This window comes from Pongo pygmaeus, chromosome 8 (assembly GCF_028885625.2).
Source record: "Pongo pygmaeus isolate AG05252 chromosome 8, NHGRI_mPonPyg2-v2.0_pri, whole genome shotgun sequence".
Lineage (NCBI taxonomy): Eukaryota > Metazoa > Chordata > Mammalia > Primates > Hominidae > Pongo > Pongo pygmaeus.
Window position 1 is genome coordinate 136575578 of NC_072381.2, and position 16542 is coordinate 136592119.

At 52.6% G+C, this 16542-nt stretch overlaps 1 protein-coding gene across 1 annotated transcript in view; it reads right to left on the bottom strand.

Annotated features, from left to right (window-relative positions):
* The window catches only part of TCERG1L (transcription elongation regulator 1 like), a 245318-nt gene that overhangs the window by 13807 nt on the left and 214969 nt on the right, over window positions 1-16542 (bottom strand). The window contains exon 9 of the mRNA XM_054436467.2: window positions 10916-11051. Within this exon, the coding sequence (XP_054292442.1) occupies window positions 10916-11051 (136 nt within the window). The remainder of the gene's footprint in view (window positions 1-10915; window positions 11052-16542) is intronic.

The following is a 16542-nucleotide window of genomic DNA, read 5'->3' on the forward strand; positions in this document are numbered from 1 at the left end:
TATTCCAGGACCAGCTGGTAGTGGGGGCAAAGGCTGGGTCACGAACTATGGGAAATGCAGGAATTGCAAGAGGTTGAACATGGCTGAGGGTGCCAGAGCCCATGAAGGAGCAAGGAAGAGGCAGCAGAAACAGGCTGAGGTGCAGTCTGAGACGTGGTTAGGAGCCTGGGCATTCTCTTGAGAGACAGGGGAGAAGAAGATGGGGTGTGCATTTGAGGAAGGCCACCCTGGGATCTGGGCAGGAGATGAATACCTGGACAGGGTCAGGGAGGGGAAGGTAATTGAAAGTTTACAAAACAAAACTCCATTCACATTTCTTAAAATATTCTTCATAGAGGTACTATTTCGATAAACACATACTTTATTTGTATATTATAACAGATGAATTTTCTTCACTGGCAATTTCTATCTTTAATTATCAAATTTAAGCCTTTTCTGTAATACCCACGAGCTCTTTTATTGGGTGGGATGACCCAGGGTCCAGCCAGGGATTCTCCTCCACAGAGTGAGAACACGGTGAAGTATAGCTGGGACTCAGGGCAAGGTGGCGACTCTGGGAGGGTCTCCAGGCAGAATGGATCCCTTTAGCTTTGACTGAGTGCCATTGCTGGGACTCAGGGTGAGGTGGTGACTCTGGGGGGTCTCCAGGCAGAATGGATCCCTTTAGCTTTGACTGAGTGCCATTGCTGGGACTCAGGGCAAGGTGGCGACTCTGGGAGGGTCTCCAGGCAGAATGGATCCCTTTAACTTTGACTGAGTGCACCTGCCCCTGGGAGTGGGTCTCCACGCAGAATGGATTCCTTTAGCTTTGACTAGTGCACCTGCCCCTGGGAGCATGTGGGACTGTTAAAGAAGCTGTGGGCAGCCTCCACTCAGCCCAATCAGATGGCACACACCCACCTCATGGGGACCTGTGCACAGCCCGATGGTCCCAGCTCTGCAGGGAGAGAGGATTAGACCCTGTGTGGCATAACGACACCAGTTTCTGGAAAATGTTGGAGTTCTAGAAGTATAATAAAATAATTTTTCAATTAATGATGTGTAGTTTTTGCCCCCGAAGGGATTTATAATCTCTATAGAAGGTCAGATAAGCCATCTCTACAACGATTACAACTCTGAATGATAAAACCAACTGTGTCATGTCAGGGACAGTTCAGGGAAGGGTGAGAGCACAGTGGCTGGGACCCGGGCCGGAGGTGGGGGCTGAAGTGAAGGCTGCACAGCCACCTGTGAAACAGGGTCTTTCCCTGCCCTCCAGGTGGGTGCAGGACTTCTCCCAAAGGGTCCTGACAGCTATGGGGACGAGGAGTCCTATGAACTGCTCCTGAGGGAAGCCCGTTGTTCCTGAGCCTGCGTGAAACACTTACGATGCCCAGAGAGTGTATTCCATGGGGCCACGATTGTACAAGTGTGTGTGACTATACACACACACATAAGCACACACACCACACATACACACATCCACAGAGGCGCATGTACACATGCAGATGCACACACATGCAAACACATGAACACACCCAGGACACGCTAAAATACACACACACAGGCACACATGTACACATGCACATGTACATAGTTGCACAAATGCACACATATGCACACATATGCACACATTGATACACACATGCACATGTGTGCCTACACACACACACACACACACACACACAGTACCACTACCACCACCAAGGAAGTCCAACATTGTAGAACAACCCGGGGAAGAAAGCCTATCAACTGAGTAGACAGCAAGCTGCGTATCTCTTTTAAGTCCATCTATGTCGTGGGACTGTTCTCTAAGTGGCCGTGGACAAACCCGACTCTCCCTGTTTCTGGCTGGTACCTCTCCAGAATGACTGGAATGCACTGGGAATACAACAGACTGAGAACAGCCAGGCTTTGTTTGGGCCCCACCCCAGAAATAAGACATCCGTCAAGCTTTAGCCCAGCGTTTCACAGGACCCCAGGGTAGAAAACCCACTGTGGGCTGCTTTCTGGGATCCCTTGGTTACAGTGAAGGATAGATGAGACTCTGTCCCTGCCTTGCAGCTTTCCTGGGTCTGGGGGACTGGCTCACAAGGCACCCTCATCTTCTACTACCCTTGCTTCCTATCTGCAGGGAATAAACGCACTTCAGATGATTTGCTGCCCATCTTCTACCACCCTTGCTTCCTGTCTGCGGGGAATAAACCCTCTTCAGATGATTTGCTGCTCATCTTCTGCCACCCTTGCTTCCTGTCTGTGGGGAATAAACCCACTTCAGATGATTTGCTGTGTGCGTGGGTGTTCTGTCTCAGCAGCCTCACACAGGTGGCTGACCGGTGCCCAGTGAATCTCCTTCACATCTTAGTTTCTATTGCTGCATAACCAATGACTTCAAACTCAGTGGGTCACAAGCACTACCTCGGGTCACTCCATGGGCTGTGTGGTCCTGAGTCCAGCATGGGGGCATTGGGCTCCTCAGCCCAGATCCCACTGGGCTGAGATGAGGTGCCAGCAGGGGCTTTGCTCTTGTCTGGTGCTTGGGGTCCTCTTCCAAGCTCAATGGATGTCGGGAGAATTCAGGTCTTGTGGTTGCAGGGCTGAAGCTTTCCATGTCTTCAGCCAGCTGGGAGCCAATCTTGGCTCCGAGCAGCTGCCTGCAGGTCCTTGCCCCAGGGCCCCCATAGTGGGTCAGCTTCTCCAAGCCAGTGAGAGAATCTCCCCCGGCTAAGGCAGAGTCTTACACAACACAGTGCAACATTGCCACGGGTGTCACATGGGCCCCGTCCACACTCAAGGAGAGGACCACCCAGGATGAGCACAGTGCAGTGGGGCAGGGTGGAGGGTGGTGCTTAGAATCCCGTCTGCCCAGCACGTTTCTGAGACCAGGACACGCTGTTCCTCTCTCAGCAGAGATCTCTCTCTCTCCTCTTGCCTAACACTTCTTTGATTCTTTGGCATTTTATATGTGATTTGATCCTTAAAGACCTGAATTCTTCTGTAAACTTCAGACCCTTTCCTGCAGAAGTTTGTGATTCCACCCACTTCCTCACCCCACTGTACGAACAGTCACATCACCCCCTGACGAACAGTCACAGTGATCCTGGTGACCGTCTCAGCACGCCTGTTGACTGTCCCCCTGTGGATGACGTGACCGTGTCTGTGACCATGGCTGTGTCTGTGACCGTGGCTGCGTCTGTGACCGTGGCCGTGTCTGTGACCTTGACCGTGGCCGTGTCTGTGGCCGTGGCCGTGACCGTGGCCGTGGCCGTGACCGTGGCCGTGGCTGTGACCGTGGCCGTGGCTGTGACCGTGGCCGTGGCTGTGTCTGTGACTGTGGCTGTGGCTGTGTCTGTGACCGTGGCTGTGTCTGTGACCGTGGCTGTGTCTGTGAATGCTGGAGCCGCCTCGGTGCGAGAACAACACGGTCTTGTTCTGTCCCCCGGGCTGGAGTGAGAGTGTTTGACTCTGTCCGAGGACTGCGTTGCTGGTCCCTCACTGCACATTCTCATCTGATCGCTGTTTCAGGACTGTCCCTCTGTCGTGTCTGAATCACGAGAGTGGGAACTGGAGGTCACCTGGGCTGGGCTGGAGTTGTGCCCTTTCTTCCACTCTCAGCCTCCTACAGCGGGACTCTCCTCTCTCCCTGGGAACGCCGGCTGGAGCTCCTCTGTTCCCTCATTAGTGTCCGGGTTGCAATCGATTCCCTCCCATTTCCACAGTGGAAGAAGCCAGAGCTGGTTGTTAGAAACGCAGGCTCCAGAAGGAGCTGCAGAGGAGGCAGTGTGGATGCAGGCCAGGGCGGCAGTTTCCAAACTCGGCAGATGCCTCCATAAAATGGACATCACCCAAGCGTCACTCTGCAGATAGTGGCCGGCTGGTAGCAGGCATCCTTGACTGCAGGTCGCTGTGTGGCACCGTCCCAGCCCGCAGGCATCTCCGCTGGAGAGTGGACAGGCACCGGGAGTCTGAGGTTCAGAAAGGGAAACTGCACCTTCTTCACAGCCATAGGAATTGGACTGTCCCTTTCACAGCTGTTTTCAACATCCTCTCAGTGATAAGGACATGGTCTGGAGAACCCAAAAGTGTTTTCCAGATCAAGTGGCAAGATGCAGACCACCTGGGCAAAGCATTTGGCCATCGTCATCTGGTTCTGAGACAGACACAGCTGTCTCCTAACCACCCTCCTCCCTGCCGTGTCACCTCCCTCAACTCACACCCTCTAAAACTTCGCCTCCTTGAGGCCTCAGGTGAGTCCACAATTCAGCTGAGTGCTTGTGGCCCTGGTGGTCTCACCCCGGCTCCCTCTCAGCATTAAGGGGGCAGCTTCTCTGGCAAGCTGAGCTATGAGCAGCTCCCAGGAGCCCCAGGTTTCCCTGAGCACCCACACAGGCTTGAGCAGACTCTCAGCAGGGAAGAGACCCCAAAGCACGGCCCGAGCCCAGCACCGTCCACGCCTCCTGCTGTGGATGGGCCAGGGTGAGCTCCTGCCTGAAACAGGCACCTCAGCCCTGGGAAGGCAGCCAAGACCTTGCGCCTAAAGAAAAAGGTCACCATTTATAAAACAACGCCAGGGAAAACTAGATCTAACTTCAGTCCCGGCTTCACCAAAAGCCTCTCTGGAGACTGAGAAACTCATCGTGCATTGCTCCAGTGGATGCGTCAGCCCTGAGAAAAAGGGGTTCAATTCAAGTAAAGTGGCTCGAGGATGGCTCAGTCACATGTGGGACGCCAAAGTCCTGGAGGTGCCCCGTGTGTGAGGGCTCTCGGAGGTTATCACGGACAGGACAGGTCTGGATTGGCAGGGAGCCTCCCACAGAAGCAGAATGCTGCCCTCAATATCTAAAACCGAAAAAAGTCTCTTTCAAGTAATTTTCCATCCTTGGATCATGGAAAAGGCCAGGGATCCTGATGACCAGAGAAAAGGGCGAAATCTGGCAAAAGGATGGCACCTGCCAAGTCCTGAGATGGAGGATAAAGCCCCAGCCTTGAGAGGGCCTCAGGTCAGGGGCACAGTCCACGGCCTCTCCAGGGAAAGCTGGAGCCATGCCCGCTCCGACCCTGACGCTGGGGCTGGGCTCAGCCGGGCACATTCGTGTGCATCTGCAGAAATGTGTGTCTGTCTGTCTGCACCGTCCACCCCCAACCACCCTCATGGTTCCCTGCTGTGGTCCTCAGGGTGTCCCAGGGACAGCAGCTGCCGTCTCTGTCCCTCAGGGAAAGCTGGGTCATACAGGGCCCCCAAACGTGACGAACTTCCATCTCAAACACAAACCTGGTTACTTTTGTGAAAGTCCTGGAAGCTAATGTTTTGACCAAATTCGACTGTTAAACAAAATGTATTTACTTTTACTTCCTTGTACCTTAAAATGGCCATAATAGACCGGGAACATGAAGTGTTAATCGAATTAGAGGTGATTTTTCCTTCTGGCTTTTATGAGTGCAAACATCCTAAGGAAGGAAGCAATCTGTCACAATTACCCTTGTCTCTTGATGCCCCTGCAGCTGCACCTTTGAAATACGGTCACGATTTCCTCGCACAGCCTGCCCTTCCCCTCATCCATGCCCCGTGGGCAGAGGACAGGCTGCGAGTAGTTACCTTGGGGTCTGCGTGGAATTCACTCATGTAAATAAATGAATAAAGCTCCTAGGTAACACTATATTATTTCATGTTGTGTTGAAAACACAGGAAGACAGACAGACAAGCCAGATTGCTCCAAGGTGTTGAGGGCGGCCTGCCCTTGTAGCTGCCAAATAAGACACCGGCAGCCAAAAGGCATCTCCAGGTCCCTTGGTCCCTAGTCATGGGCCCCGCCCCCCAGCCTCTCTTCTCAGCGCAAGCTGCAGGCTGCTTGGCCAGTGCCAGCACCCTCCCTCCCTTCCTGCCATCTTCATCTCTCCTGTTTCTTCCTGCCTCCTCTGGTCTCAGGAAAATTGACCAAAGGCCTCCGCTGGGGCTGCAGAAGTTCAAGACCCCTGAGAGTGGGGAAATGGGCCCCGGCCACACAGCACTCCCAGTGGCCACATGAAGAGAGTTCAAAAATCTCCCTGGGGCCTGAGCCCCGGGTCTCTGCTTCCAGGGCCGGGGGCTGAAGACTTGGGCCACGCCCCTGTCCCCGAGCTCTGTCCAGAATTGCCTGCTCTATTTCTCCAGCTCTGACTCCCACACTGTCCTGGAGATGCCTGCCTGGATCTGCAGCCCACCCGGCCCCTCCTGAGCCCAGATACCCCAACCTACCCCCGGCGGACTCCTTCCAAGGACTTTCTCCCCCTGTCCCCCAGGCCCGCACTGTGCCTCCCACAAGCCCTAATGACGATGCCAGCTGCATGTGGACAGACTTCATTTTTGAAAAACTGCCCGGCCATTCTTCCCTTTCAACCTGTCCCCCTCTGCAGCCCTCTTCTCCTGGCCCCTGGACTTTGCCTGCTCGCAGGGATGGGGAACACTCCTGGAGCCTGTGGCTGTGGCTGCTCCAGAGTCCCCGACCACCAAAAACGTGGCAGCCCAGGGCAGGATGACCGGGCTCCCACCTCATCCTTGAAGATGAGGCCATTGCCTTAAGCTCAGATCCCTAAAGAAGCCGTATGGCAAGGGCCCGGCTGCAGGCGTTTGTTTGGAAGGTGATTCCAGGCAGTCCTGGGGATGGACACACGGAAGGAGAGGAGCCAGCAATGGAGGGTGGGCCGTGGGGCGAGGAAGGTGCCCAAATTTGCCGAGAGGTAACCTTACCAAGGACTGGGAAGCAGGGTTTTTACCTACTGACCCCCGTCCCTCCTCGGTTGAGGGTCGCCCTTGGGGTGTTCAATCCCTAGCGTTTAGAGGCGGAAGTGGCCAGCACAGGCAGAGTTCCCGTGAGTCCAGGTGGCCCCAGGTGGACCCAGGTAACTGTGGGTGAGCGTGGACGGGAGGCTGGGCCCGCAGGTGAGGCCTCCATCTGCATCCTTGTGTTACCCTACCTCGGGGCACATCAACGCCTACCCCCATCTTCAGTGCTCAGAGTATTTTACCAGCTTTTTGTTTTCGTTTTCGGTGAATAAATGCAATTTTACACGGTTATCCCACAGTATAGCCAGCTGATTTCACTTACTTTTGAGGGTTACTTTCACTTTAAGGGTAATTATAATCCCATTCCAGAAATTAGAGTGGGCAGTGCCAACTCCCCAAAGGCACCTTCAAGGGTGCTGTCTCCACAGGCACCTCCCCTTCCCTGGCTGCCAGCCTAGCCCTTTCTGTGCACACGTGCCCTGGCCGAAGGCCTGGTGAAGCTCCTGGGAGGCAGAGCTGCCTGTGTCTGACGGGAGGGAAGGGCACCAGACGTTACTCATCCGGGGAGACTGACAGGGCAAGGCTGCCCTTCCTGCGGCCTGGGACTGTAGAGGCCTCTGTCTGGTTTGTACCCACTCACCCCATAGCCTCACTGTCAACACCCATCTTAGCACAGGGAGAAACCATCGCAGCAAAGCCTGCAGGAACCTGCTCTGTGAATCCCTCACTCCAATGCAGATGTGGTCCCAGGGCTCTCCTGTGTAGCCCACCACAGTGCCAGCCAGGGTCCCCGAGGCTGGGCATTGCTGGGAAGCTGACCCAGGATCACCCGCAGAGGGATCCCTGAAAAGGACCAAGGACAGCCCCTGAGTCCCTAAGTCAAAATAGAGTATTCTCAAAAGGAGTTTCTCTCCTGGCCCCTGGGCGAGCATCACCTACTTGTGAGAGATACTTTGCAGAAGGAAAATGTTCTCAATAAGATGTCTCTAATGTGTTTACCTAAGCAGCAGGATTAAATTAATAACCTGCTGTTCAATTAAACTTGCTCCTGATGGACTAAAGTTTTAAAAGAAAGCTTCTTTGGGATTTGTACTAGCAAGGAAAAACACAAATAAACAAAACAAAAAACAAACCTTCTGCTGAACCATCATTTACATGCCACAAAACCACAAAACCTTCATCCCGCTGCCCCAGGGCACAATCTCCATGGCAGGGCCCAAACTCTGCCCTTTTTAAACTACTAAAAACTCCAGGGTCTGCCCTTCATCACTCCACAGGTACATGAATTTCTGAACTGAAGTATTGAACAAATGCAATAAAAAATCTTATTAATCACTCAGTCCATGAAAAAGTGACCTTTCTATGCCTCATTGTTAAGCAGCTAGAAACCTTATGGGTTTAGCTATCAAATTCTCCTGAGCATGAGCAAATCTGCCAGCATATTTTACAAAGCTGAAAAGTCATAAATGGTGGCATTGCTTTATAATATTAGCAGTAAATTTGGATTGATCTTTTCTACTCATGAGCTCTGTGTGTGGGCCACTCCTGAAAATCCTCATAAGACAAGGGACTTGGCTTCACCCCAGTCCCTTTCTCTCGGGGTAAACACACAACCCAGTGGTTACCGCTTCACATTCAGATGATTTTGCTGATTCCTGTATAATAATCTGAGAAGAAAAAGTTGAAATGAATCACCCACCCTAAACAGGGTAAAAAGGCCCTGAAAATCTCATTGGTAAAATCTCTCAACCAAGGCCATTTAGAGAAATTCAAGAGGCCATGTAAACTGAGTCTGTTAGCATCCCTGCCCGGGAAGGGAAGGCCAGCTTCTCAAGCAGGTAGATTAGTTTAAAACTGTGTTGGTAAATTGGGCCTGGCCCATTTCCAAAACAAAGAGATGGAAAACTTGGACGTTAGTAAGAAAAAAGAAATGTTTATTCCTATTTCCCAAATGTTCACGATGCCATCTTGTTTCAGCGAACACGAGTCATGTTTCCTGCCCGATAATCCAACCAGGCCAGCCTGGCCAGGTCTATTCAGAAACTCAGAATTACGGCCATTTCCACAAGGGCCGTGCCGTCCGAGGGACACAGCAGTAAGGACTGGGAAACTGCCTGCACGTGGACCTCTGGGTCACAAAACGGCCTCTCCTGCCTCTCGCCCAGTGACACCCCTGAACCTGACCCTGCTCCCAGGCAGGGCTCTCCTAGAAGGTGGCTATTTTGGTAAGACACTGCCGCCAGGGCATGTGCCGATATAGGCAAGTTTCCTGTGAGAGGGCCACCTAGTCACTGGCTGGACACTTGGACATCAGGCCGTCCACCAGGATAAAGAAAAGTCCGTGAAGGCACACGGTGATCACCCGGTGGCACCTCCCCTGGAGCCCCTCGGGGTAGGGCTAGAGGTTTTCACCACTCTGCAGACACTAAGTTAGGAGAAACTACAACAAAGACCCTCATGCCAAGAGCAGGAGGATGGCAGGAAGCCCCGGGGGAGGAAGAGGGAGGGAGTAAAGTTTTGTTTTCAAACAAAATTTGAGCCTAGTAAAAACAGCTTTTAAAATAACATTTTTTGAAAAACAAATCAACACCCAGGCGTCCACATCACGCCAGGGCCAGCTCCACACGCACGCGTCCACATCACGCCAGGGCCAGCTCCACATGCGCATCCACATCACACTCTGTGCCTCTCAGCACATGTGTTAATTCAGGCCTGACACAGGGCATTGCAGTCACCAGCTCACACGCCTACTTTTCCTTCTGGTTCCCTGAGGCCCAGGGCTGTGTTTTACCTTTGAGTAAATGATGAAAAACATAAACAGGTGCACACATTCAAATTCAAGGGGCTTTAGAGGAGAGGTGTCCCTGGGGGTGGGTGGGACCAGCTCCTTCCTCCATAAAATTCCTCAGGGGTAGGACCTGCTCAATGTTCCCTGTTCCCCCAGGGCTTAATCCAGACCCAGGACAGCACCCCAGCCCTAACCCTGTGAGGGTTCTGCTCAGACCTCTCTGTTCTGCAGGGAGCTGGGTCCCCATGGCAGCTCCACCCCTGCCCCGTCTCCAGGACCCTGGGAGTTACCAGCTGTGGGAGGGCCAGGAAGCAGCCTAGGGGTGGGTGCTGGCTGCAGAGGAAACCTGCTCTGAAGTCTGCAAGGCTATTTGCGTGTTCTTTATGAATATCCTCACACGTGGGGCTCACCACTGCCGTCTGCAGTCAGCCTTATTTTGTGAGGAAATCCAACCAGGCTGAAACACTGCCTCTGGCTCATTTTATACCCAAAGCCAAAGCAGGAAATGATAGTCATTGAAAGGAGATCTGAATACAAAATCCCTTCGACCCCCAATTCAAAGTGAGATTTGGAAATCAGCTACACTAAAGATATCCTAATTTTATTTAAAAAACAGTCACGTTCATCTGGAGGGGAGGGAGTACCACTAGGTAGGATGGATTACCCCACGGGGAAGCTGCACAGTGAGATCGGGCACGGCGACCTGGTCCAGCTCCCGCAGGAAACTCATCTGCGCAGTGGGTGCTCCCTCAGGCCACCCAGGACCCGGCCTCCCTGTGGACCCCACCTGCCGGCCTCTCAGGCTTCACGCCCACAGGAGAAACCACAAAGGCACTTTCTCCTTTCAGAGGCGAAGCAGGACCTCCTCCCCACTTTGGCTGCCCCTCGGCCTCCACTCACTTAGCACCTGCGCCTCACTCAGCACAATCAGGAACTTAGTAAGGGGGAGGCGTCCCTCAGGCCCCAGGACGGTCACTCAGCCTGAATAGGAACTCAGTAAGAAGGACACATCATCTCTCAGGCCAGGACAGTCACTCAGCCTGATCATGAACTCAGTGAGGGGGAGGCGTCCCTCAGGCCCCAGGACGGTCACTCAGCCTGAATAGGAACTCAGTAAGAAGGACACATCATCTCTCAGGCCAGGACAGTCACTCAGCCTGATCAGGAACTTAGTAAGGGGGAGGCGTCCCTCAGGCCCCAGGACGGTCACTCAGCCTGAATAGGAACTCAGTAAGAAGGACACATCATCTCTCAGGCCAGGACAGTCACTCAGCCTGATCATGAACTCAGTGAGGAGGAGGCGACCCTCAGGGAGGGACGGCCACTCAGCTGCTGCTCCCCAGGGTCTGCCGCAGAAGTGTGGCCCCTCAGCCACTGCACCTTACCCCTCTCTCCAGCAGCATGTCTCGGAAGTGGGTCACACGCTCCTCCAGGGGCAGGAGGATCTGCGGGGGCGGCGTCCTTGTGCCTTTGTCCTCTCTCTTTGCCTCCTCTGGCTTGGGACTCCCACAGCCTTCGGTCCTTCAGGGACACAAGACGCAGAGAGTTAGACACACTCATGGAGACCCAGCTGGTTTTTATTGCAACCTTTACAAACCCTCCTTAAGGTAACTCTTTCAGAAGCACAGTCTCCTTGACAACTCTTTATAAAGCCTGAGGCGGTCTCCCCCTCAAAGGTGGCACATTTGCTCTTGGCAGGCACGGGGCTTGGCTGTGTTCAGGGTGGGAGGCTGGAATTGAAGCCCCAGCCCCAGGCCCAGCTGTGAGAAGCTGCAGCTCAGGTGCAGGTGGAACCACACACCAGCTGCCAACTGGCATGTCTCCTGGGCAGGCCCTCACTCCAGGTCCCCGTGCTGCCCACGGCCCATGGCCCATGTCAGGGAAGCCGGGCCTCAGGTGCTGCTGCAGAGATGGGATCATGGAGGGGTAAGGAGCAGGCTTTTCATCTGAACAATCATTTCACTCACTCACGGCCCCTTCGTTCTGGACAAACGCCTGGAAGACAGTTATGAGCAGAACCATCTATGTCCTGAGATCTAACTCCAAAGGGAAACTTCAGTGACAAAGAAGGAGGCTGGGACCCCTCCCCAGGCACAGAGGACAGTGGAGAATGGGATCACCCAGGGGCCCTGGAGAAGTTCCCTCCCGCAGCAGAGGGGTGGCCCCTGCCAAGGCCCCGGACACTGTGGGCAGCAGCAGGAGCTGCACAAGATGGAATCAAGGGTGAGCAGGGAGGGAGGGACCCCACGAGCTGACCGTGCTGGGCTGGGCAGCTGACCAGCACTCCCTTCTGAACCACAAGGGCAGGGAGGCGGGACCCCACTCCTATGGAAGAAATGCTAGAGGCCCGCCTTTTTCAAGTACCAACTCTCCCCCTTGCATTATTTTAATCGCACGTGGATAGGTCTCTTTATGGTTCTACACTGGATTCTAAGAAGCATCTAGAAATATCCTTTTGAAAAAACCAAGTGTTTGCTGCTGGAAGAAAATGTCTGGCAAAATGCAGACGCCGTTCTTCTTGTGTCTGGCTTCCCCTCCTCCCCACCCTTGCCCTGCCTGGGAGCAGGTCCGTCAGCTGCCACCCGCCACTCAGGATGCAGCCTGTTCTCCAGGACAGGCAGACTCAACCCACGCTGGCTTGGCGCACCCTCACTCTGACCATGCTGAGCCCTCGTGGGCCTGCTCCCTGGCCTGGCCCTGCTCCCACACCTACCCATGGCATCAGACCACCCATTTGAGAGCTCCCTTATTTTCAGCTGCACTTAGGTCAAGCTCAGCCAGCATTCATGAAGAGCAGTCCTCTCACAAGCAGTGGCTTAGGGCCTCCTACATTCTGGGAGCTCCCTAAGTGCTTGGAGATCTGGGAATGGCAGGAATGTGTGCATCTAAAGGCATGGGCCTTACCTGCTCCTTTCAAAACCAGCTCACCCTGGGATCTAGATTGTGAGTTTCTCGAACCGTAGTCTGGGCTTTCTAATTTGGTCTAGAGGTAAGAGTCTCTCCTGGGCCACAGTCTCCCCAAGCTCCATTGAACTCCTCAGTAGGCCTAGGATTTTGAACGTCCACGCTCGCCTTTGCATTGCCCAATGTGAGCAAGAGTCCCGCTAAACTGATAGCCATAGTCTTCCCTACCCTTCCCTTAATCTGCTCACCTGGACACCTTATCAGATTTCTCATCTTCTGCCAGGCCCCAGATCTGACTCAGCAAGAATCTGCTGAGGTTGGTTCAGCCAAAACCCCCTGATCCCTGAGGTCTGCTCTTGGTAGTTTTCCATCCACTGACCCCCAACCCTGACCATGGCTATCAACTCCTGCTTTTCCATGCCAAATCTGGAATTGAGCCTGGTCTCTTTTCCTCCTTTGCAACAGTCATAAATATAATCTGTTTTTACGGCTTTAACTACTGTCCAGTTCTGGTTTTGACAACAGCACCATGTTCTCCACTGGGGATGATTTTGCCCCAGGGGACATTTGGCAAGGTCTGGAGACATTTGTGGCTGCCACAACTGGGGAGATGTTACCAGCACCTGGGAGTGGAGACCCGGGATGCTGTGAAATGTCCTGCAATGCACAGGACAGCTCCCACCATGCAGGCTCATGTGGCCCACGTGGGTCTCCCCCAGGAGAATTGGATGCTAGGTAAAGATTACACTACTTCCTCATTTGGAGAGGAGGTAAGGGGGCAAACAAGAAAAGGTACATGTGGTCATCTAGTGGCCAGACCCGGCCGTCCAGGCCTCCCAACACCTGCCAAGTGAGAAGCGTTTCCTCACTTGGCAGGTCTGTCCAAGGTCCTGGGAAATTCATTAGTACCATGCTTAGGATGTGCTGAGAATATACAATGCCTTATGTCTAACAAGAGGTTTTCATTCACAGGGGCTATAATATGGATTAATCCCAACAAATACAAAATGTGCAAAGAAACAAAAAGATTGCTCAGCCCATTAGAGAATTGTATTTATAGACCAACTATTCCAGGAGAATTTACATTCTCTGCTTCTTATGCAATTACATGGAATTTTGAGAAAAGAATATTACCAGTGGATTTCCAATTGTATCATATTCCAAAGGGTATAATTAGGATTTCCCTGTAATAAATTTTCGTTAGTTAAAAATAGAAATGTGAAACAAGGCGTGTATTGTTGCAACTTGAAATAAGAAGAATAGGCGCATTCTGACTGCGTGGTGATGGTGTGTTGGAGCTTATTCAACACAATACTCTGTTTAGGACTGCGGCATGCCTTCCAAATGGCTATCAGTTCAGTTAGAATCAGTAGAAAGCAAATGCAAACCAGCTAAATATATTTTTGATATTCTTATGGCTGAATGATTTCTGTACCTTTAACAAAAAGTAAATTCTAATACTTCTAGTAAAGATAGCTCAAGCCACAGTTTTCCTGCTGGTAAAGGCAGCATCCCCGAGGACACACTAATTAGTGTGCACAAGCACTGCAGGTTGAGAGCCGGGGAGAGAGCCTTACTGCATCACAGAAGCCTCATTAAGGTAACCCATGGATTTGGGAAGTTTTCCAGGTCCAATATATAGGTTGAAAGGGGCCTGGTCTTGGCTAACCTTTAACCAGGGTAGGTGCTCCTGAAATCTGGGCACCATCGCCCTGGGCAGGGGGCCCTCACGCCCAGGGTCAGCCCCTCCCTGCCTTCTTCCCCTTTGTGTGGTGAGCATCCTACCCCTAAGCATGGGGGCTCTCTTCTCCTGGTTCTGTCCGTTCCCCCAGCTTCTGAGCTTGCCAATTGATCTGTTAATGATTCGTGTGTGTGTGAGCCTGTGTGTGTGCGCAAGCGTGCATCTGTCCCGTGCCGGTACAGACGTAAAGCTGAGGTTTTCTGATTTTGCCCATGTGCAGAGGGCACCACATTCTCAGGTAAAATGCACAAATCCAAGACCCAGTGGAGCTGAGTCCTGGGCACTGCAACCCCAGCCATGATTTTCCCTTTGTGAACAAGACACTTTAATTATCCATCTGAGGCTGGAGGAACTCAGGCCGCTGGGCTGTGCACACCTACTGTGGGCACAGAGCTCACCTCTAAACCCTCAGAGGCACTTCTCTCCACCCAGATCCTTTCTGCAGAACCATCCTGAAGTCAGAACCATTGCCCTGGCAGAGAAATGACAAACACCAAGCAGTTGTTGGCTCCAGGCTAGAGGAATGGGATGTGTGATATTCAGCTTCCCCAGCCAGGCTGAGGCACCCACCCATTCCCTCGCAAGCTGACACCCAGGTGCCTTATCACAGCATTACCCAGATGGATGGAGGCTCAGACAGCCCAGCTGGATGGATCAAGATCCAAACCTCTATGTGGGCAAATGCACTGATGCCTTCAGCCGCAGCGTGCTCCCATGAGGTGGTCCTAGCACTCACTTAGAGCTGTCGTGTGGATTCAGCGAGATGGTCCTCATCGACCTGTCAGAGCAACCCCTCCTGCTCCTTCCCTCCTTCCCTCCCTCTCCAGCTTACAGGTGCAGTGTGTTCACCCGTACTAGGCACAGCGGGGCTGTAACTGGAACAAGGAGCCCCTCACTGCCCAAGGAGCTTACAGTCTAGTGGGACATGAATTAAACAGTTACACACATGCGAAGCCTCAGCTGCCACAGGTGTGTCAGGGCTGAAATCCACAGTGCAGAGACTGTCAGTGCCAGAGGGGTCCCAGTGGTGGGCTTCCGGTTGGTGTTCCCGCTAACACAATCATTTGAGAGACTCTGCAGAAACAGCAGACATTCTAGTGGACCATGGCTTCAAGACAGAACATGAGCAGGGAAGAGACATAGACACTGACACAGGTTGAGATGGCGTCACTCTGCAAGGGTGCTGCCATGTGATGTGGGGAAAGTGCTGACATGTGAGTGAGGACCCGATTCTGGAGAGGCCTGTCTGCAGATGTGATGAGGTCAAGGTGTTTTTAAGCCTTACAGGTGAAGATGACTGGCTGTACAACCTTGGCCAAAATATGGAAACTCTCTGGACCTTACTCATGGTAAGATACATGCTTCCGACCAGATGATCTGAAAATGCCTCGCAATATTGCAATTCTATGATGCAAATGGGATCCTGTTAATTTCATCCTGATGAAATATTTAAACATCTTGACTCTGCCATCAACTTATTAGCTCTGCCTCCCAACTTTGCAGTTCCTATAAATTTGATGAACAGGCCTCCTGCGTCTTCATCCAGCTTGTTCATAAAAATGTTCCACAGGAAGTGCCAGACAGATGCCTCTTGCAGGTCTCCCAGCTGCAGCCCTGCAGACGGACGGCTCCACACACCCATGCTAGTAATGGGCTGTGAGGCCTGGGCATGGGCACAGAGACAGAGATGCCCCCTCGGCCCTGGCCTGCCTCCCGTATAGTCTTGTCTCAGTCTGCAGGTGCCAGGTCTCCCAGCTGCAGCTCTGCAGACGGACAGTGCCACCCACCCATGCTGGTGATGAGCTGTGAGGCCCAGGTGTGGGCACAGTGAGAGAGATGCCCCCTCGGACCTGGCCTGCCTCTGGTATAGTCTTGTCTCAGCCTGCAGGTGCCATGCCACCATCAGGGGTCCCCGCTGACAGCCAGTCTGTGTATTTAACACAATGGCTGGTCTAGAAATAGTTTTGATGACAATGACAGTGATGATGATGACACAGTGATGATGGTGAGGAAGATGGCGGTGGTGATGATGATGATGATACAGTGACGATGGTGATGAAGATGATGATGATGGTGATGATGATGATGGTGATGGTGGTGGTGATGATTCTTCACCTTCGTCATCTCTGGCAGCTTCTGATCATCCACATCCGTTCTCTCCAGGCTGGGTTCCAGCCCTCTGTTCATGTGGATGACATCTCATTATTATTATTTTTTATTTTATGGATGGGAAGAACCTGTTCTTTCTTTCAGCAAAGAGGGCTGGGAATTTATCATCAAAATACTGCCAGACTGTAAATCTGGTGTTAGACACAATGTGAAATTCTGCAGGAATCTTTTGCCTTATGGGGTCTCACACATTCTAAC